We start from the raw sequence: 23,333 nt of genomic DNA on the forward strand, positions 1-23,333 counted from the left end.
AGCCAGCTTGTGTTTACTTAGCTGAGAAGTCTTAAGTTTTTTTTCATGATGGGTGTACCACCATTTTGATTAATTGTATATCTAAACAATGAAGAGTAGTAACTAAAGGGTTAGCAAAGGTCGGTTAAATGTGAGTCAGTTATACTGGTTTATACTTTCTTTACATGTGACTGAAATCGAAGCAAGGCCATTTACAGTTTAAGTAATTGTTGTTGCCCTAAACTCTTTTAAGTTCCTTTCAAATGAGACGAAATCTTCGAAGCCAAAGGAAAAAACAAAATAACAGCTTTTCTCAAACTCTAACTGATTTCTATTTATACTGGTTATGCTGTTTGTCTTTGTAATGATTGGCACTTTTCTATTTACCACCACTTTCACTGGTTGTTTTCCTGTCTGTCAGAAGCCCAAGTGAGAATTGGCACACGAGTTTGCTTTCCACAGATGGAGGAAATCTCATGTACTTTGATTTCATTGAGCGGGAACACTGAACATTGTCGCTATTTGATTTCTCTGATCCTTCAGAAAGAGTTACCCAGATTTTTGGAAAGCATGAGCTGATGGGAGAAAGGGAAAATAAATAACTTGGAATGTCACCAAACTAGTGAGTAATGAATCATGTATGAAAGGTATAGTTAAACTTGATCTATGTTTTTAGGCCTTTTATGCCTTAATTTGGAGAGGGAGGACCGTGGATAGTGTCGGAAACAGGGAAGAGAGAGTATGTGCTATGCTAAGCTAACCTGCTGCAAGAAAGTAAATATTTCCTAAAAAGTGAGTAAAGGATTGAATGAGCCCGGCCTGTTGGTGCCTGCACCGGGGCAGGAGCTGTAGTAACAAGCGATGAAAGCTGGTTAACGCTGCCCAGCCCTGTGGTCCTGCCAGCGTGCGTGCCAACCTGCTCACAGAGACGTACTGTGTGTACTGTATTGATTGGCACGGCTGCAGCCCAGGCTGGTGTCCGAGCGCTGGCACCGCTCAGCGCCGGCTGACAAGCCGCTGAATGAGACTGAACACCCGTGCAGGCCCGTGGCTGCTGCAGCTAGTCCTCCTCGATGCTACAGTGGGTTTACTCATGCAACCCGAGTCCAAATGGTAAATACTGTGAATATTTAGAGGCATCTGAGCGGCTTTGCAGTGAGTCAGCTTCATGCTCTGACTGGCAGTTGCTTTAATTTCCCAGAACGCCAGGAAGGAAACACACAAGGGAGCAAATATGGCAAGGACCCTGCATTTAATATTTACCTTGATGTATGCGCTCAATGCAGTAAGACTCTAGTTATTGTTCACATGGGCTCCCAAAGTGCACAGGGCACATTAACGGGGAGAAATCACATAAACCGAGCATGTCACTAGTTATGTAACGTTACTTAGATCAAGATATTCTGTATATTAGATCCTTGGTGGAGACATGTTTGTTAATTAGTGCCAAAAATCCATCTCTGTCGATCCACAGTGAGAGTTTGAATGATGCACGCAAAGTAAGACTAACGGCATAAAGGTGAAACAGTCTGACCGACCGCATCTTCATCGTCCACCCTGTAGATCTCTGTTCTCTGTTAGAGTGAAAGATTTATATTTAAAGGTGTCTCTGTCAGAATTCACCTTGTGCCACACCTTTTTCATATTCAGTGATACACATGAAAAGCTCATAACTAGGTACATGTGCACTAAAGGTATACACATGTGTGGTACATGTGAATAAATAGGCACACTATTTTCTTGACAAAGGCTCTCTCTGCACCTTCGATCTCTATCTCCCTCACTCTCTGTCGTTATTTTTTCTCTCTCTCTCTTTCCCGCTGTCGTTCTTACTTTCTCTCACCGTCCTCTCCCTCCCTCTCTTTCTTTCTTACGTTCTCTCTCCATTTCTCTCCCTCTCTCTGTTCTTCTACCTTTCTCTCTCCCTCTCTCTCGCTGTCGTTCTTACTTTCTCTCCCTCCCTCTCTCTCTGTCATTCTAACTTTCTTTCTCCCTCTCTCTCGCTGTTGTTGTTACTTTCTCTCCCTCTCTCTCTCTCCCTCTCTCTCTGTCATTCTAACTTTCTCTCTCTCTCTCTCTCTCTGTTGTTTGAATGTTCTCTCTCCATCTCCCCCTCCCTCTTTCTACCTCTAGCCCTCTCTCTGTCATTCTAATTTTTTCTCTCCCTCTCTCACTGGTCATTACTTTCTTCCTCTCTCTCTCTCTCTCTCTCTCTCTCTCTCTCTCTTTCTTTCCCTCCATCTCTCTCTTTCTCTGTTGTTCTTACTTTCTCTCTCTCCCTCTCTTTCTTTATTACTTTCTCTCTCTCTTCCTCCCTCCCTCCCTCTCTCTCTGTCTTTAGTTCTTACTTTCCCTCTCTTTCTCTCTCCCTCTCTCTTTCATTGACAGGGTTGAGAGGAAATTAGCATTGGCTCTTAATCAGCCTCCCCCAGCCCAGAATGTGCTGATGTGCAGGACAGGGTCATGCTAATCAGGTGCCTCAGCTCCCAGGCACATTGATTTAATACTACAAACGCTTATTAATCCCCTCCACACCTCCTTCTCCTCCTCCTCCTCTTCTTCCTCGATACGGAGTCCTTGCATCGTCCTCAGCTTGTTGCCCCACCAACCCCGACACTCGCCCCTCCCAACCTCCCGTCCTATCAATCAAACATCTCTGAAAACACACACCGGGAGTGTCGAGCGAGCGCGTTAAAATACACAGTGTGAAAGTATTTGCATAAACAAAGGAAATTAGCTTTGGTGGCTAAATCCAAAATGTGCAGGAACGCTGAGGCAGCGTTCAGCCTGCGTCTGAAAGCTTATGTGTGTTGACAAAGCAGCTCGCAGGCAGAATGCAGTTTGACTTGAATGGATTAGAAAATAAATGTTAAGTCTCATTCGCTGGAATGTTTCAAACTACAACCGGAGAGAAAGCTGAGATGCTCTGACGTGATAACTAAAGAACCTTCTGGAAATTCATTGTTTTTCATCCCCATTTTTTCACACTCATTTATGTTACATATTCGACTCTTTTTTTAACCTTCAATGGGTATCAACTTAAGTCATGCCTCGGGTTAATAAGAAATAAATAAATATCTCCCTGCTCATAAGAATAGCATAAAAGTGACAGGTGACTTTTGACCTTTAACAACCAAGTTCAACAACCAAGTTCCACCCGGCACTCCTGAGATATCACATTCACAAGAACGGGGAGGGTGTAAGATCAAGATTCATATGTTAGTTAGCTTGTTAGCTTGTTAGCTTGTACTTGGCTGTGGCTGACTCAGCGTTTGTGGTTGTGACACACAATGATGCCTGCTACATTTTAACAGTGTTTTGTAGTAGTTTGTTAGATGGTGGGTCACGTCCAAAAACCTTAACAATGCTGATGACATTAATTCAAGTCTGCTCGAGTCCGGACGTATCCGGTTTTCTTGATGGTGTTGTGTTTACTCGCTTGCTCGGGGTACGCTTGAAACTTTGATTTTTAAGGAAGGGCCCAGACATTAGGGCTGCACAATAAATGGATTAAATCCCAGCTATGTTCTGAGAATGTTATGTGCGATGTCCTGCTAATGTTTTGAGCGGGAAGTTTGTATTTGGTTTCCAGAATGTTCCTTTAAATAGCAGGAGAACATTCTTCAGAAAGTTGCAGTGAGAACGTTCAAATCACGTTTCAGGAACGTTTTAATTATCACAGTTCTGATAGTTCAGGCCGTACGAACATCCTGAAAAGATCCTCAGAATGTTGCAGTGAGCATGTTCTACCTTTGTTTTATGTAACATTGAGCTAATGTTTTATAAAAGGCGTTCTGATGTCCCAGGCCTCAGTAACATCCTGAAAATATCTGCAGAATGTTGCAGTTAAAATGTTTAAAATTTTACCGTTACAAGAACATTATTTGAAATGATAAACATCCTTAAAACGTTCTTTGAATGTCAGATTAAAACACTTTCTTGTAGGTAATGTTAGACATTGTTACGGGAACGTTCCCTGCTTGTTGGAATTGAGAGGTTTTGGCTTCACTTTTGGGGGAGCTGGCACATAATGCCATGAGCGCCTCCCTCGCAGCGGCAGTTTAGAGTGGAAGAGTGAACAACAGAGACGGTCGGGAGAGACAAAAGTCAACTGTCTGGAACAGAAGGCTCGTCTTCGGTTGTTTGGAGGTATTTCAGGTTTAGGGCGAGTGATGTTAAACGAAAGAAAATGCATGAAGCAACACGACTAACTTGTTCAACCAGCTGAAGAAACAGCGCAGCATGATGAGAGTATGAAGGCCAAGAGGAGTAACAAAGAGAAAGTCCTTTCTCCAGCTTCAAGTCACACATCCGTAACAGCGACGCTTTGAGGCGCGACACCCTGTCCACCAGACACACTGAAATTACCAAAGCAATTTGCATTACATTCTGCCTCTAGAAGATGCAACAATCTCAGGTAAAGAACTGAATTTTAAGTCTTAGTTTGATGCAAAATTTCATTGTCATTCTAGTTTAGTTCTGGTTTTGTCTTGTATTTCGCCGTTCGGTTATTATTTCTTGTTTTACCTTGTCACTTTGTCTCCCTGTCGTGAGTTCTCATCGTTTAGTTTTGTGTTTAGTGTATTCCATGTTCGGGTCACAATTAAGTCTTGTTAAGTATTTCACTTGTGTCTTTTTGGTTAGATCCTTTCCTGTTTTACTTTGTCACCTTGTCTCTCGTGTTGGTCCACTTCCTGCCTTTGTGTTTCCCGCCTGTTTGATTCTGTGCCCTGCCCTGATTGTTTTCACCTGCCCCTTGATTGTCTCACCTGTGTCTGATTAGCCTCACCTCCTAAGTTTATTTAGTCTTTGTGCTCCCCTGTCTCGGTCTTCATTGTCATCCATCGTGTGTGAGTCTATGTCCCTGACCTTACTCTGGATTATCTTCATGCCTCCCCTGATTTCCTCGTTGCTCCTCATGTTCCCTTGGATTACTTTTTTCCCGGTTTTGTTTGTAAGATTTTTGCTCTGTCTTTTGATTTTCCTTTTTTGTCTTTTGTTGGAGTTTAGATTTTGTTTGTGCTTTTTTGCCTTTTTGTTTAATTAAATCCGTATAAGTCTGCTTCTGGGTCCTCACCTTTTTGTTCAACTGGAAATTGTGACACATGCAGGACAAACTGAAATCATCGTGCAGCTCTACCAGACATCTTCCTTCTCATTAGAAGAATGTGAAAACACCTCTCTCATGATTGACTTTGCATAGATACAAGTCAGTATAGTTAAGACGGTAACACAGGTTAAACACATGTTTGAGTTTAGGGGATCTATAAGTAAATTTCCCGCTGATAATATAATTTTAGAAAACGCTGATGATACGCTGCCTCCGTTCTTCTTCCAGCACTGGAAACATCTTGTGTAGAGCAAAATAAAGTTACATTGATGTTTGTGGACGCTGCAGGATGAAAATATGACTCATAAGAAATCTAAATCAGTTTTAGTCTCCGAATATGAACACACTTTACACAAAGGTGAACATGGATGATCCCTGAGCATACAAACAGCTACCATCAGAGTCCTCTGAATCCTGCTCTGTCATCTCATCACACACACAGGCGGGTCAGTGGAACACAGTCAGAGCCCCCCTCCTCACACTGAACTCGCTTCACATGACAGGCGCGCTCAGACAATTAAAGTCCCCTCCACAGAACACATTTCAATTACTGTAATTACCCTCCACTACGCCGCTGATGTCCCCACAGATCGAGGCGGAACGCGGGAGTGACAGCACCGCGCCGCAGCTTAGCACGGCTAACGTCGCACGTCAGCGGGGCAGTGAACGCCACACCGAGCTACAACTTTTACCTCCATGTACACCAACGCACAGAGAGAGCTGCTCCTTTGTAGGCACTGTTTTTAAATGACTGTCCAGTCCTCACGAGAAGTGATCAGGATGATTAAACAGTTTACCTACAACAAGAAACACTTGACTTGATAAAACAGTTTAGCATCTTTAATCAGCACTACTCCTGGTGTTTATGGACACATGTCTGAAAGACAAATTATGAGGCTTTTATGATGATGATTGGACCGGGAGAGGAGGAAGAAAGATGAAATGAAGGAAGGGAGAGCGATGGGGAAGGAGGCACCTTAACTCCTTAAGTGCCATAATTTAGTGTTTCTTTTCTGACGGTTATAAAACTACTTTGAGCAGGCTGAGGCAGATGTTGCTGGCAAATGTGTTAAGTCATTATTCAGACAGGCAGTGACCAGAAAACAAGCATTTTTGTTACTCCCCAAAAAATAGAGTGTATTGATTTGTTTCCGTGTTACTCGAGCAAACTGACCATCAGCAGAGCAGTGTAAAAAAACAGAGCAGGAAGTGAGTGTTCATCATCATCACCTCCTATAAAAAAGTTGCTCTGCAGTGCTAGTAGTGCACAAATGACAAGAAAGGGTTAAGATTGAAATGATTGCTCTAATCATCTTCCATCCATCCATCCTTTATCTATATCATCTATACCTACCACTTATCGTGTTCAGGGTCGCAGGGGAGCTGGAGCCCATCCCAGCTGTCACTAGTCGAGAGGCGGGGTACACCCTGGACTGGTCGCCAGTCCATCACAGGACTGACACATATTAGCCCTTTCCCTCCCGAATTAGCGCATTGATGCAGGTTCTTCAGACCCGGGAAGACCCGCAAATAAATGCTGATTGTCTCTGTTCCCATTGCCAGTGAAGTATACTCCTGTCGGTCTCTTTTCTGCTGCGTCACCGTCTGACGCTCTGGAGACAGGGTTAGTAAACAGTGAAGATGTAACCATGGTTATGTCTTTATTGTTTATCAAACTCGGCGACAACAAATCTGAGTCCGAGTGCTGCTCGGACGGAGATGCAGAAGTTACCGACGGAGCAAAGCATCGCGCCGGAAAGGGGGCGGAGATTAGCGCGTCAACACGGGATTTTGTGTTCCCATCAATGCCGATCGGAGCAGAGGCGATAATAACCCGCGTCTGAATGCCGATTGTAACCTTTCCCATTAAGCAAAGAAGCCGGGTGTTGGCGGGTTTTCCACCAGTGGGAAAGCGGCTATTCACACTTATGGGCGAATTTAGAGTTAGATCTTAACGAGCATGTCCTTAGACTGCACGCATGCACGGGGAGAACATGCAAACAGAAAGGCCCACTTCACCCGAACCAGGTTTCGAACTAGGAACCTTCTAGCTGTGAGGCGACAGTGCTAACCACTACACGGTGGTGCAGTCTGCTCTAATCATCTCTTAACTTCCCTTAAAAACTGATGTTAGTCTGTATTTTCTCTTCATGTTTAAGCAGCTGGAGTTCACTTCGATCTTGACTGCATGTATATCACTTTTCCTTCCAGCTTGCAGCACAAAAACTGCAACAAAAAAGCCAACAGACGGTTAAACCTGCCTCTCTTCTGCTTTATATCTGGATATAAAAAGAACACAAGTATATAATTTGCAGCTTTCCCTCTCAGCGGTGGGTATTCTCAGGCTGCTGAATAACTATGTGCATGTAAAAGTGATCTGAGAGGGCGCAGCTGCTGTCTTTTGACGGTGCCCCAGTGACAGCCCAGCGTTATGGCTTGTCCTGTATATTCTAATGTGGCTGCTGTGATATGAGGACACACTCTCTCACCTCTGTGCTTTACAAGCTGTGCTGTCTCTATATCCTGTGTTAAGAGGGTATAAAGTTAGAGATGTAGCACTCGCACGGTCAAGCAGGACGAAAATGATTGGCTTTTAATTTACTGGACCACGTCTGTGCGCTTTATGTGTCGGTCAACAGCTTGTGTATTGGAGAAAAGAAGAGGACGTTCAATGTCAAACACAGGATGTGAACTTCTTCACCTTGTAATAACATGTTATCTACCTTGAGACAACCTAATCTCACATCACATTAAAGCTATCCCCCTCCTCCATTCACACACACGCACTTGTACACACACTGGTACTCTGCACTGGTTGACGAGCGAGCTCTGCGGCTGCTCTGCCCTACAAGCTCCTGCGTGTCATGCCCCAGACCCATTGATTTTATTGGGCAACAACAAAGCCAGATCAGGCCATCGTCCAGTCTGCAGCGAGGCCCCAGGGTGGCACAGGCTGTGACAGGCCTGCCCTTCTGTCATCAATGTCAGCGAGTACTGTCGGATTCACACATGCAAACACCAGAGGCAGAGCGTAGTGCCAGCTCAGGGGGAAAGTTCACCAGGAAGTTAATTGAGGGGGTAAAAATGGCCCCGACGCTTATTTTGGCATTTCACCTTTTTTTTTTTTTCATTCATTGACTTTTGACTTGTTCACATGCTGAATGAATTTGCCTGTGGGCCAGTGTAAATGAATCATGGGAGCCCGATGATGTGGCCTGATTCAATTCTACATACTTATTCTGGCTGCATGCGAGCGTGCAGCTCATTCACACAGGGCAATTAAACATGACATGAGGGGTTAATCTTTCGATAAGGCAAAGTGTGAGCAACTCAAAAAGGGGAAAAAGTGCTGTGTAATGATGCTAACGCTATGAAAATGTTCTGATGATTTATGTACAATTTTCCCTTTTAGCTTTGTTTTGGGTCTCAACCATCTCCTGAGGGAAATAGCTTTCCAACTGCTAAATGCTACCCAGTGTTCACCTGATATAGTGTCTAACTGTGTCTGTCTGCTCTTTGGTGCTAAGCAGGTTGCATGCAGTGTGATTTTAAAGCCAAGGTTCCTGGTTCGAATCCCGCTTCAGACGTAGTGGGCCTTTCTGTGTGGAGTTTGCATGTTCTCCTTGTGCATTCGTGGCTTTCCTCAGGGTACTCCGGCTTCCTCCCACAGTCCAAAGACGTGCTCGTTAGGTTCACTGGTGACTCTAAATTGCCCGCAGGTGCGAGTGTGAAATAGTGTGTCTCTATGTGTCAGCCCTGTGATTGACTGACGATCAGTCCAGGTGTAACCCCGCCTCTAGCCCAATGACAGCTGGGGTAGACTCCAGCCTCCCTACGACCCTGAACAGGATAAGCGGTATAGGTAATGGATGGATGGATATCTATCTGCCCTGCCAATAATATCTGCCCTCTGCTATCAGTACTGGTATCAGTAACAGCCTCAGTCTGAAAAATCTGATATTGGTCCGGCTCTATAATTCTGCTAAATTCATCATTTCTAACATTTTACTCCTACAAGTATCAAAATAAATCAACTTTAAATATAAGAAGTATTCTGAATTGACAAACATGCCTTGCATCACTTCCAGTTCAAAATTACACAGCATGTCTTCATAATGTACTGCTTAAAAGTTGCAGTATAAACATCAGAATATAGTGCATACTAAGTAGTCTGTACTCTGCTCTGCTGGGAGAAAAAAACACGAAGCAGTTAGGTGATCTGAAAAAACAGCAACATGAAGCCTGAAGCAGGAAAAGACATCTACTTGAAAGGAATCCAAACTCCGAACAATCAGTCTCTACGCAGATGATATACACCTTTTCCTTCCAAATCTCTAATCTACTATGAGAAAAAAATTCAATTTATTGAATCTTATTCCACTATTCTGACTACTCTACCAAGTGGATTGATCTTCCATCTTTCTATTCTGTTCAGGCGGGAACAGCTTGGATGCGGCCGCCAATACACCTCCAATCCCTTAATGTACGGGCCACATCATGAATAGGCATTAATGTTCCCCCCAGGCTGTCCTTCACTATCCTATGGACATTATGGACAGAATAGCTAAAGTTAAAGTGGTAATGTTTCCTAAATAAATATAAAATATTGATAATAATCCCTACAGAACCACATCTCACCTGACTCAAATGTCAAGATGAATCACCCAATTCTACCAGAAAAATACCAAGAATTTAATGATGGAAAAACCAAGACAAAAAGACGACTTGACGCCTCACATTTTACTGCTACTCTCTTAGAAATCAACTTAAATACATATTTAAATGGATCCAAGCCAATCAAGATAACTGAATAATGAGTTGACACATGGTTAAATATTGAGCCAACGATAAAAAAACAACCTGGTGATCACACAAGAACCAATTAATTTCCGCACATGAACCGGAAAAGGCGTCACTGCTCTCAGACACAACTTCCCTAATAAGAAAAGCAGCCTCAGAGAAATATAACAGTTTACAGCAGACTGGAAATAGTGACTATATATGTTATAATTTAATAGATCAAAACACTGTTATCCAAATACACCTCAAAGTTACTTCCAGAGACCACAAATGCCCTCCTGTGACTAACAGTTAATTTCCTTCACCAGTCGGACGCACACCTCCCTCCTCCCCTCACATCACCGTCCTCTCTTTATTACACTCAATTGATGTCTTTCAGTTTTGCATTAGTATCTTGCATAACTGGGCGTTTTCTTCCCCTCTTTCTTCTCCTCTCAGCTGCTTAGCGCCCAGTAGAGCAGCGGATGATGGGAGCTCCGACACGGCATGATCTAAAAACCCACTGGCGCTTTAGTGTGCCTCAGCTGGCTTATATAACCCCGTGTGGATGTGCAAACTGCCTTGCTATTGGGAGAGCTGAGGACTCACGGAAGAGACACACACACACAGAAGCTACTGATATGTGGTGTGTTTGTGTGTGGATGTCAGCATAAGGACAGCAGATCAGTGTGTGTGTGTGCGTGTTTGAAGCGGGGGTGCATGTTTAGCAGAATATAGTCAGATTTGTGTGTTTTCTGCTCGGCAACCGCAGCACCAAATATCTCGCTACGCTGTTTGATGACATCACCGGTGTGTCCCCTCGACTTTGGACCAGAGAGCTCCCCGGTGACGTCACTTCCGGCAGGGCCTTCACCTGAAGTGACATAATTTTATTGCATAACCATCCCCTCTCTCTCCCTCTCCTGCATGTGAGAGCGGAGGCAGCTTTTCTGTGTCTTCGGCCACCCAGAGGCGCCGTGAAACTCCTCATTATGGAAATACCAGGTGTGTGTCCGTGAAATCGGACCGGGCAGATGTAAAAATACATCACCGGGGTTGAATACGGAAACACCCACGAAGATGCTGTGTCCTCTGTGACCTCTTCATGCACCCAGGAAACGGCTTAATGCTCTGAATCATCATCACAGACCACAATAAGTGCTGTAACACTCCTGACATGAAATATGACGGATGTGAGGGTGAGGAGAGGCAGAGTGTGAGAGACAGCAGTCGAGAGAGGCCTGACCTATATAAGAAGGAGGCTGAAATATTTATGGATGTGAGTGTCCTAATTGGCAAGCCACTGGGAGCACTGCGGCCTTCTCCTCCAATCACAGCCAGGGAAGAGGTTAACACACGTGGCACACATGCACACGCAAAGGCGAGCGTCTTCGGCCCGAGCGCTGCCTCCGACCCCACGACCCTGTCGTCCCCAGCCTGAGAGACTCCTCCTCAGAAGGCTGATGTGACTTCACCGAGGCCCCGGCATTGTTAGAATCATTACCCGAGCTGTTATCATAACCGTTCTCTCTGGCACATATGGACGGGAACAACCGCTCAGAGCGCTAAGTCAAACGCAGCCTAATTGGCGGGGCTTAATCTCCAGCACTGGCACGCACTGCTCTGCTCTCTGAGAGGCCTCAATTACTGTCCCCGCTGATGGAGACGAGGAGATACACACTTTCTGACTTCTAGTTTCGAAATACTTCGGGCTGAAGCAGCAGGCAGGGACTCAGGACACTGGTTTGTTCATGCGGTACAACAGTGCTAGCAAATACAAACTTTTGATAGTCAGTGTTAGACACTTTAAAAAAACAAATTCTCACTGTAAAAGCATTTACATTGCTCAATCTATCAGTCAACAGAAAAAAATGTGTTACATTTCTTGTTACTGTACATTTAGGGGAACTACAAAGACTTCACACATCAAAGTCTGTTGGGGGTACTAGCATGCGAAAAAGATTGCATTAAGCCTTCTGTGGCTCCAGAGGGAGTTGTGAGAAGTAGATTGATGTTGTCAAGTGACATTACTTGAGTCCACGTCGTTTTGGGCTGCAAGTTTAAGTAAGAAAAAAATCTGGGTTGTGGAATAAGAAGAAGTTATTTACCAGTTCTTTTAGCTTGCTCCTAATCGCTATGTGGCTAATAGAGATTACTACTACTAGGCTAGCTTGGTGAGCAGCTGTTAGAAAAATTGGGACTTCTACCTTATAATAATACAATATATTTGAGGAAAATGTTGATATTCCAATAGTCTTATCTTCTTTATCCGTCACTATGCCTTCGCATTTCCTGCATTACCTTACCCCCTACTAGCTTGCTAATTTGCTAGCTAAGGTAGCCTCTTAACACAGACACTAAAATTCACTTAGTGTCCATGTTGCCTTGTTGTCCTTTTAAGCATATTGTGTGCACTACTTCCCATGACGTAACCACAAGCTAACACATTTTGTTTGCTGTTAAGTTGCATTGTGGGTAATGTAACCTAAAAACTCCATTGTAAGACGATCAGCGTTATAGAAATGCAATGCTAAATTGGAGGTTAACACTTTTTATTTGTGTTAGCCTGCCCTTAAAGAACTACAAAGCCTGCACACCACCATGTCACTTATTGTACATGACACACGTGTAAATATAGACAACGAGACAACAAGCAGACAGCCCAGCTTACATCTGCAACATCTGCTAGCTTAACGTAGCTAGCGACAGCTCTGCTGTAGCCCAATTCTTAAAGTGAAAACACATCGTAAAGACATCCTCCAACTCTTAACAAAAAAAGGAATTCTCTGAAAACTTACAAGTGGCTAAAATTAGCAAATTAGCTAAGAAGACAAAACATGTCATTAAGACAACTTTTGGGTTCCAGGGATTCCCTATCCTCCTTTTCTTTCAGGCTCCTGCGCTAAGCTAGCATGCTAACACAGTCTCTCCACCAAACACAGCTCATAAAACAGCTGACAAGCCAATCCCACAATCAAGTAAGAGCCCCAGGTATTAACTGTAACGTAATGACTGAATTTCAACTTATAATCTTTACACTACTTGTAACACTGAGAAACAAAACAATGTCCTGCCCTGTAATTGAGCGTAATGAAACACACAGTTTGATTCAGACAATCAGCTGGCATAGAAGGATACCTAACATATCCCAAATCAAGTTGTGTAATGTTACTGTTACATGTGTCCATAAAAAATCTGTATGATAATGATGCTTCCAATAAAGCTGTCTTAACAGATTGCCTTGAAACAGGAAGACATCCAAATCCAAGACAAAAAATCTAGTTACTGTCCCTATTGTCCAAATTAATTCCAAATTAAAGTCTTCTAAAGTCAAAGATTTACTGTGTAAAAAATAAAAAGTTTATGTTCTGTTCACTTTTATTTTACCTTCTGTTGCATAACCATAGCAGCACAGACAAATAGCTATTTATTTAATCTAAACCTATGTTTATATATATTGTAGAAAACTGGTATTTCTAATATAAACTTTTACTTTCAGCACAAGATGTTGCTGTTTAACTGCTTAACTTCATGACTGTGGAGGGACACAAACACAAGTCTCTAATTCCCCAAATAAACCATCTTAAATAGAATAAGTGGCCAATCAGGAGAGAGTATTGAGCTAATGGCACTAACAGTCCATCATGAGCTCTGAGTCATTGTTGTGATTTTTAGGATTAGCAGGCAAATGAGTTCGACAAGCATCTCTGTCTTGCTTGCACAAAGGGAAAGGGAGCAGAAATCAATGGGCTGTGTTTACAGGGTACACAGCCAACTGTAACACTGCACGTTATGTTACACACAGCCAAGCAGTAAAAACAGACGAGCTGCTTGGCAGGGCTCAGCCTGGCCAGCCTCGTGCTAAAAGCAGGCAGAGACGGCAGCGACACGCGGGCCAAGATCTGATACTGGCACCGGGATGCTGTCTGAGACGGCGCAAAAAGTGGGACAAATTGTAAAAATATTGGGAGTGAGCACTGGAAGAGAGGAGCGTGGAGAGCAACCTGGTGTGATTTCAACTTGTGATCACCTCAAACTAAGGGAAGCCTGTGTGAAAACAAATGAGACAAGATACTCACGTAAGAAGTACTCAGACGGGTCCGCTTCATAATCCGTTTCCTCGGGAAAGTGGTCTATCTGTTTGCACATTCCTTTGAAGTTTCCTGTTGGGAGAAACAGAAACAAGAGTTCAGCAGAGAAGACGCCAAATGTTCCTCAAAACCTTCTCACAAAACACTTTCCAGTTTCTTTAATTGTCGGCACAGTTAGTGTCAGAACAGTTCATCTCTCTAATGTCATGGTTTTCACACAGACTAGAGGAAGCTCTTCAGAAACCGACCCACGCAGCAGCCCTCTCCGGGCAGCAGGTGGCGGCTTGTAAACAAGAGCGGCGCAGCTGGTTTGACCTGGAGCCGCTCCAACTGCTGCGCGCAGAGAACCTCATCTCTTAAAGCTTGTTCATTTGTCTGACACCTCGACGTCCATCTACTCTGTCCATCCAGGAGGCACTTCCTCTTGTCCGCTCTCTTCTATTCGCAGGCTCTCAGCGGAGCTTCGCATTGATGAGGTCGCAAAAGTTGCCGTGGCAGGGGAGGCGTGCATAAGGCGGCCATTACAGCAGATGCCCGGGCGTTTGATCGGACCAGATTAGCGTTTCATTAACTTCTTCATCTCCTCTCCCTCCAGTGTCCCTCTAATTAGGCGAACAGGTGTTGGTTACTATGGTGCCAGGTGTTACTGAGAAGGTTCTGGCACTGAGGCATGATGGGAACAGCGGGGGTGCGGCTATTGCTTTGTGAACGGCCCACATGCAGTTGAGAGAGAGAGAGGGGGACCCCCGGTGATGACCACTCTGATATTAGAGAGCGCCAACTGGACAAAAAGGAGGCATCAAAGCGTCCTCAATCTGCTACCGCCAATCAGCGTTTGAGTCGGGGCGACCTGCGGGCTGGCGACCGCCACCGTCTGTTTAGAGACTCAGCTTGGCATGGAGGTGTTAAAAAGGGGGAAATGGTTTGTTTTGATAGTCTAAATATCACCAGTTAACACCCAAAAGTATATGGTAGCACACTGCCTTCGCTAGTGTAACTACTCACAATTTTGCACTTCTTGATATCAACGCGGCACTAGGGCTAGTGTTCGGGTTAGGTGCAACTAGATGACCTAATCAAAACAGCTCCTGTCAAACCTAAAACAATGGAAAAAAAGTGGAATACCTGATTAAAATATAGCATTTCCTGTTGTTGTATTAATGTGAGGAAGGTTACAGTCCTCTGATCGCACAAAATAGATCCAATGTTTTCATCTCTTCAGTGGAGGCTGCACTGAAACCCACCAATCTCTCACCAATCACACTCCAATGTACCGACTATATGCGTGCGTCTCTCTCTGTTTCAGCTCGGGCCCATTATCAAAAAACCCTTATCGATTTTCATCAACAGGTTCTGTAGCAATTACGACAAGAGAGAGCGGGAGATAAAGACAGAAAAAGCAGGGTGAGAGAGAGAGAGAGAGAGCAAGAGAGACAACGTAATTGGAAGGAGGGGGAGAGATAAATATAGGAAGGGCAGGGAACAGAGAGGTTTTGAAGGACGGAGAGCGGACGATGGAGTGGGAGGTGGAATACATCAAGTTTGAGTGTCACAGTTTAATTGCTGAGCCATGAAAAAGCCCTCCAGAGTTTAACGGACCTGCACAGTTCTGAACTTGAGGCGTAACGCTCCTTTTTCAGTGTGAGAATGGAGATCAGAATTGGGCTTGTTCCAATCAGCTGGAAAGGGGTTTTCTGTTAGCTTTAGCGTGCTAGCATAAAGCTCAGGCTGCTGCTGTACGTAACAATATTCTCCTCCATAACTTGCTTACATTTGCTTTAAATAAGTTGCATTTCCAGCCGAGGAGAAGGGAGCAGGGGAGAACACGCTTGTGCCGCCTCTCAGAGCATATTTCACTGAAAGATGACTTGTGTTTACATACGACTACATCGCACACTCCCAGCGGAGCTGTCTGAGAAAACCAGCAGCGGCGGCAGCAATCCGCAGAGCACCATGTGTGTGTCTTAACAACGTTATCAAGTGGGTGTAAGATTTGGTCTGCAGCTGGCCGTCCCATCCGCAGCAGTTGTGCGATTTGTAATAGCAGCTGTGGAGAGTGGCCTATCGGGGGAACTGCTTCAATTAGCGTGCTGAAAGATTTATATGAGACTTAACCACTCCAAAAGGTCCTTTTCTTGTAAGACATGTAAACTCAGCAGGCTGGTAAATGTTTTATAATGGTATTTTCATTTGGGAGACCTCCACGAGTCGAGCGAGCGCAGGGCCGAGTCGTGGGGAGAACCGTTTGGACATTAAGAGCTTTGGCAGGGGGAACACTGGCTTTTGCTGTTTCATATTTACTTCAATGAAAGTAAATGAAGGGGCAGGAGTGAGACATTTAAAAGTTCCTCAAAGATCCCAAATAATTTGTCACCTGTTGAGGTTTGATGTCTACTGCCATGCTTTAGGCTCTGTTAGTCTGTACAGCTGTCTTTAAACTAAACAAACAAAGCTAATGAGCTGATTTTATCTGATATTTTGTGTCTCATTATATTATAACATTGTAATAATTATAACTAATGTCGTACGGTAGAATTTACAGCTGTTTTTGCCGCTCTTCTTGACTTTATGGTGCATTGAATCAGTCAATGTGAGCTTAAATCTATAATGTTTTACTATGTTTACTATCTTATTTTAGCTCGCAATCATGCTAACATTTGCTAATTAGCACTAAACACAAAGTACAGCTATGTTGATGTAGTGTTGGAACTTTGACCTGAAGATGCCGCTAGTTAAAAAGTCGGTGATAACGAAAGTAGTAGGATGTGGACTGTGCATATAAGCCTGCTATTGTCTTCCTATTTTAGTTCTCTGCCGCATGCTATACTCGCGTTAGCGTCAACAGAAAGCAAGCTAGCAACCTACACGTTGAAAATGGGAAGTTTTTGAGATAACTTGGATTGTAAAACAAGGCAGGCCTTATGTCTTCTAACCTTACATTGTATACGTCCTTTAAAGGTTTATGTTTAGCCAGTTTACTGCAAGGCTTTGTCTCCCAGCGTGAAAATGTTCCACTAAAACATGTTTATTCCTCGCTCTATTTGCACGTGCACCACGGCTGAATCCTGGACTGGCATCGCCCGAGGTGGATGTGATTGTATGTCTTTATACCCAACAACCCTTCCCCTTCCTTAGTATGGAATTGTAATGGTCCAAGCAGACAATTCTTTAACACCATGATCGTGCTAAAACAAAATATTTTCATGCAAGTTATAACAAATCATCCTGAGGGGGAAAATGGATGTCTTTTGGATCTACAATTGATCCAGTCTCCAAATTCAGTCGGATTCGTCTTCTGAGGTCCATTAGTGTCTCTGTAAAACTTCATGACCATCTCTCAAATAGTTGTGAAGTTATTTCAGCCTAGACCAAAGTAATGGACAACAATTCTGACATCCTACAGCCATGCTGCTAACATGAAAACACTGTTATGCATAAAGCAACCTGTTTCAAAAGCCAATCAAATAATAAGGTGAAAATGTGTTCTTCCTGACTTTAAGGGCAGTGAGTCAGGCATATTTGTATAGCCTTTAATCGCTGTTACTGTCTCAAGGGTCTTTGGATAAAAATGAAACCTTTCAAACTTTAAACCCTTGTATTGAACAAGGTTTTGTTGAAATCCAGACTGTAACTCGAGCCTGCCCAGCCTGACTCAACAGTGTAAATCAAGCAGTTATCATTTGTACAGCGGCCATTAAAAGAGTGAGCAGGTTATCTGAGATCTCTTGCTGGGATCACCAAACCCCCTCGGTCCCTTGTGTCGGGGTCGGGTGATCTCTATGAGTGTGTGTTTAAGGGTCGGACCACTAGAGTGGGAATGAGCTATGGGCTAACCCCATAGCCCCCTGCGTCCCCTCCTGTCCTCCAGAGCCGTAAAGCACTTCATTACCACGCTGCCCGGAGAGACAGAGAAGCACTCAGGAGTGGAGTGCAGTGGAAGAGAAGGGGGTTGATGTGGCAAAGAGAAGGGGGGTGGGTGGAGGTAGATTTATAGCTGCCCACCACAGCGAAGCTCCGGGTTTTCTCCTGAGGGACTTTGGGGTTTATTCAGTCAGAGCTGAACCCATTTTCAGACAAAAAAAACACAACCACGAGGAGAAGCTATTCCTGGTCCTGTGACGTCGCTGTGTTAAGCTTTAATCGTGTTTTTAAAAAAGGAGATTTCCACATATAGGTGCAGAGTTCTGGAGCGGCTCCAGCTGAGGCAGAGTTGAGCTAAATGTGGAAGCGTTCCAAGGTTTAGGTGTTGACTGGTTAAAAGAGGTCTATGATGCAGCTGAGGAGATTTTTCTAACGCCTGATTCCACAAGCAGGGCCACTAAACCAGGGATTTTATTGGGGAAAATTCCCTCTTCACCCATTGTTCTCTGCATGGGAAGACATTGTTCTGGCCTGCTGCTGAAGACTTTCTGCAAGTTTTAGGTCAATTACAACCCTGCTTGACTCTCCCGGTAGGCAGAACTATTAAGAAGACAAGCGTAGATGACAATATTGTTTCCGGAAGAAGCATCTCTTCATTTGCTTTCGCACCACCAGCTCACCATCCCCTGCTCGAAAGCTGTTATGTTCGACCACTGAATTTTATACCCTTCTTAAGTATGACGGCCCGGCGCCACCATGATGTTCCCCGCGGCTGTGGCTCAGTGGGAAAGTCGGTTGTCTCTCAATCGGAAGGTTGGGGGTTCAATCCCTGACTGCAACAGTACCATGTCTAAGTGTCCTTGGGCAAGACATACCAAATTGCTCCTCAAGGCATAACCATTGGGTATGAATGAGCGTAGATACTGATTGCCGATTGGCACTTAGGCCTTTGGACCTAAAAGCTCTTTGAGTGGTCGGAAGACAAGAAAACCCGACATAAGTGCAGTCCATTTTCCATTTAGATACAAGCGAGAGACGGATGCTCATAATAGTTTATCCAAATATCCTTCCTTCTTTCTGAGATGAATGACAATGTCAAAGCTTGACTAAAGTGCCTCTATGACTTATACTCGTCCTCGTGAAGTGACTTACTTCCTGTCACATGCTCCAAAGGTTATATATGTGCCAGATAACAATCCAATTTGTATTATTATATGGTACATATCTGCAGGAAGTAAAAAAAAAAGAAGCAGATCCGGACAGATCCTTCCTTGATGCCTGAGGAGAGAGACATCCTGGTCGGGCCCGCCCACACACGAAAAAAACAGTGATCAAACACGATCACAGCCGCCACAGTGCTGCAGACAGAGACAAAGGTTTGATGAGACACAAACACGGAGGAGGTGCATGATGGGATGGGGGAAGGTGGAATGAAGGGGGGGGCTGGGTGCAGGGGGTCAGGAGGACTCTCGACTGAGTAGGAGGTGGCGTTTAAAAGAGATAGAGGTATAGACAGAGAGAGAGAGATTAAAGCCTACTTCTGATTCGTCAGTGGGCGGCATTCGCAAAAACTTTCCACCCAAGTGCGTCAACATCCAGAGCTTGTCCCCTCCCCCCCCACATCTTCCTCCTCCTCCTCCCACCTACATCCTCTGTCCCTAAGGCAGCCATTTCCATGTGGACATCCAAACAGTTCACTTCAAATGCGATTGATTTAACCATCTGGGCTCCTACTAGGGGAGTATCAAACAAAGGGATGGAGACAGTGAGGTGTCTTTAACCTCTGGACACACAGCGGCTTCAATGACACAGCGTGTAGCATTAGTCAGCTGCTGTTTCAGTTTGGTAAGCATAGCCATTTGCAATCTGACGTGAGCACCTCGAAGTAGCAGGCAAATGCAGTCAGGTGTACCCGCGTCCTTTGGGGTCAAACACATAAACAGGACTGTTGCACCAAACAGCCAATGGAAAGAGATATACAGCATACATGGGTCATTTAACCGCCCAAATGAACACAAATGGCCTCCTCTAGTCTGATGTTAGCGCATTGCAGCATGTGCATGCATAGGTAAGTACAGGCATGTGCGTGTAAATCCCCAGTGGATGGAAAGGTAATGGGTTCACGCATGTTACACGCTGACATCTTCTACCCTCTAATGAACAGCCGCCCTAGCAGCAGTGACAAGAGCCCTAATCGCCATATTCATCTTCATAATCACACCTTATTCATCCCTATAATCACTATATTCATCTTGGTAAAGACCCCACTAAGGCAGGGAGGCCCATATGCACTTCTCCCATCACACAACTCAGGTGTAGCAGGGCATCTCAGGCTGTGAAAACAGGCTTTTTTCATGTTAGCACCGCAGCTGAAGGAGCATCTTTAGCTTTTAAATAAAGCTAGGGGCATCCCATCAAAACGTTCAGGGATTTGACAATGGACTCTATTCAAACTTTCCTCACTCATGTTCAGCGTGAACAGAGCACCAATAATTAAATTCACTTGTCACTTTTAAAAAACGTAAATAGGATATTTGACATCCAAATATTCCTCAAACCCATGACACCATGAGCAAACAAGGTCAAGTTGAGGTCATTTGATTGACTAAATGCATTTAAGTAACAGAGAAGGCCAGGGACTTTATCATCATGTTTTAACAAGAAGTGGTGATGTGTCAAACTTGTGACAACATTGCACCTACATTATTTCAAATATGTCACCAGTTTCATAATTGTAACAACAAGAATCCCTGACAGGACTCAACGAAAATGAAACACTTTCTTCTACAGCAGCATCAATATGTATTACATAAATTAGTCTTTTAATTCACTGACTGATAAGTTAAACATTACTGCTCTTGAAATTGGTCACTGAACACATCAAGCTGATGTACTGCTACAACACCCAGAAAGCAAGTTTTAAGCTACTTAAGCTAGTTGTGAACATGTTGTAGTTCTAATCTAGTTGAAGTCTATTTCATAGCTATCTACTAGTTAGCCTAGTTATAAGATAGTTATATGCTACTTGTAAGCTAGTAATAAGCTAGTTGTAAATGTGTTGTAAGCTTGTTGAAAAGTAAAGTAGCAGAAATGTAGTCGAAGGCTATTTATTCAAAAGCTTCTTGTAAGAACATTGTAAGCTAGTTGTAGGCTAGTTTAAAGCTAGTCATAACATAGGTATAGGCTAATCATATTCTAGCTGTGTTGTGTGTTTTAAGCTTGTTTAAAAGTAGTAGTAAAAGTAATCTAGTTGGAGGCTATTTCAAAGTTATTGTAAGCTACTTGACAGCACATTGTAAGTTATCTTAAAGGTAGTCATAATTTAGTTATATGTTAGTCACATAAGCTAGTTAAGCTAGTTGAAAAGGAAGTCATAAGCTAGTCCTCAGATATTTTTAAAGCTAGTTAAATGCCAGTCATGAGTTGGCTAGTTAAAACTAGTCATAAAGTAGTTTTACACTAGCCTTAAGAGCTAGTTGTAAGCTAGCTGTGAGCCAGATATAAGCTATTCATAAGCTACTTAGAAGCTACTTAGAAGCTTGTCATAAAGTAGTTGAAAGCTAATCACCTAGTTGTAAGCTGGTTGTAATGTTGTAAGTTTAAAGTACACTGTGTGAACTTATTACAGCTTAAGGAAAAATGTGTCTGTAAATGCAGCTTAAAACAGAAATGTTGAATAAACATTGATTAGTATTTTAAAAGTAATTCCATCCAAATCTGAACACAGGAAGTAAACCACAAGACTAACTGTTGAGAAAAGCTCTGTTTCAGAGTCAGTTATTAACGTTGGTACAAATGTCAGTGGGATTTTAAACAAGGTTTTCTTATAATTTATGTATACGCCCCCAGGTGCAAGATGAGTCATCAACATTTTTCAACGAGTTACAGGAAAAGAAAATGAGAGGGATTAGGATAAATACATTATTAAGAATGCTTTTAAAAAATATGTATTTGACACGTACCACTAGAGCAGAACATGCCTTCAAATTTTAATTAATGTCATGTAAAATACCCAATTTATCCAACAATAAAACTGTTGTAAATTTGACAGAAGATCATGTGTCAAAAGAATCCCATCACTTACAGTAAGAAGATGATGGAGAAAATATTATTTCAGGTGTTTAATGTGTTTTATATCACCGTGTCTTCACTTAAAAAAAAAAACAGAGGAAGGGAAGAATACAACATTAGCAGCTTTGCAAGTAAAGACACGTCCTGCGGGTGGTGGAGAAGTTGGCAGGTATGTAACACAGCAGCTGTAGCTGTAGGTGATGTGGGAGGCAGACTAATGGAGGCAGCGAGGTGCCGTCAGGTTTCGGCTCGTTGGAGGATGACTGACAGATGTTAGACAGTCGTTTGACCTCCCACGGCTCGTCTCTGAGCGCTTTCCAAACAAAGCCTCCCTCCACTCTGGCCTGAACGGAAGGGTGTCCGCCATTACTGATGTGAAAAATACCACATCTGCGTCTGTATGTAAAACCCCTGAACAACCTTGAACCTACAATTCAGTGCTGTTAGACACAAGTTCCTGGTACTCTTAGAGGAGGGAAAAGTAACGGTTTGAAACAATGTAGTTGTTATGGTAATGTGTTTATAGAAGTAGTTATCATGATGGGGGCCCATATCCTTTACTGTTTTCCACAAGCTCCAGATTACTGTTTGTTAAGATGTCATGGTGTAAGAGATGCATGTTTAATATGCTCTTTTTGTTCTTTTCCTTTGAGTCTGTACAACAACCCGCTTCTCTCCAAGGTGTCAGGAGATTATAAACAAAGACGAGACAAGCTCCGGAGATGTCAGAGGGAGTGGGCGGGACTTCTCCTGCCTGTGGTCCATCTGAGCGTCTCCGTCGAGACGTGTGGACACACCAGGACATGCGAGGTCGGGAACCGCGAAGAAGAGGAGGATGCGATTTCACAGATCCAGGAACAGGAAACCAGTGAGTCACCTGTGTGAAAGGGGGAGTGCGTCACAGCCTTCTGGTCAGACGGAGCCAGGGCTGAGTCCAGTTTCTCAGAAGAGTCCCTCGTCAGCGAGCACCCGGAGAGAGAGCGAGGCATCCCCAGGAAACAGGCCAAGTAAACACCCTGCGCTAATAAAAGCAAATGCGAAAACAACACCTCACCTACGCCAATCACAATCATGTAATCAGCTCAACGGGGGGTAACTAGTTTGCATGTATTTGTAATCCTGAACTCAGAGACTTTAGAAACAATCACAAGTTAATAAAAAAAACTGTTTTGATATGTGATAAACTAAAGAGAAAATTAACTAAAATCAACTACATTACTGTTTATTTGCTATACACCATATTTATATTGCGGCCATTTCTCTCTGAAGTCATGCTCAGGGTGGGAGACTCAAATGCTGTTAAAATGTTGTACTGCTGAGTCATTGGTTGTTAGTTGTATAAACTGTAAACTATAAACTTCACTTATAAGACAGTTGATAGCAAAAATCTGGAGGGTCTTTTGGACATATTTCAAGATAAAACAACTTTGATAACCCATTAG

General features: G+C 43.5%; 1 protein-coding gene across 1 annotated transcript in view; it reads right to left on the minus strand.

Moving 5' to 3' along the window:
- The window catches only part of cacng2a (calcium channel, voltage-dependent, gamma subunit 2a), a 67,219-nt gene that overhangs the window by 11,793 nt on the left and 32,093 nt on the right, over positions 1 to 23,333 (minus strand). The window contains exon 2 of the mRNA XM_069676072.1: positions 13,948 to 14,031. Within this exon, the coding sequence (XP_069532173.1) occupies positions 13,948 to 14,031 (84 nt within the window). The remainder of the gene's footprint in view (positions 1 to 13,947; positions 14,032 to 23,333) is intronic.

This window comes from Semicossyphus pulcher, unplaced genomic scaffold (genome assembly GCF_022749685.1).
Source record: "Semicossyphus pulcher isolate SPU_LCO1_2020_fin unplaced genomic scaffold, fSemPul1.0.p SCAF_25, whole genome shotgun sequence".
Classification (NCBI taxonomy): Eukaryota; Metazoa; Chordata; class Actinopteri; order Labriformes; family Labridae; genus Semicossyphus; species Semicossyphus pulcher.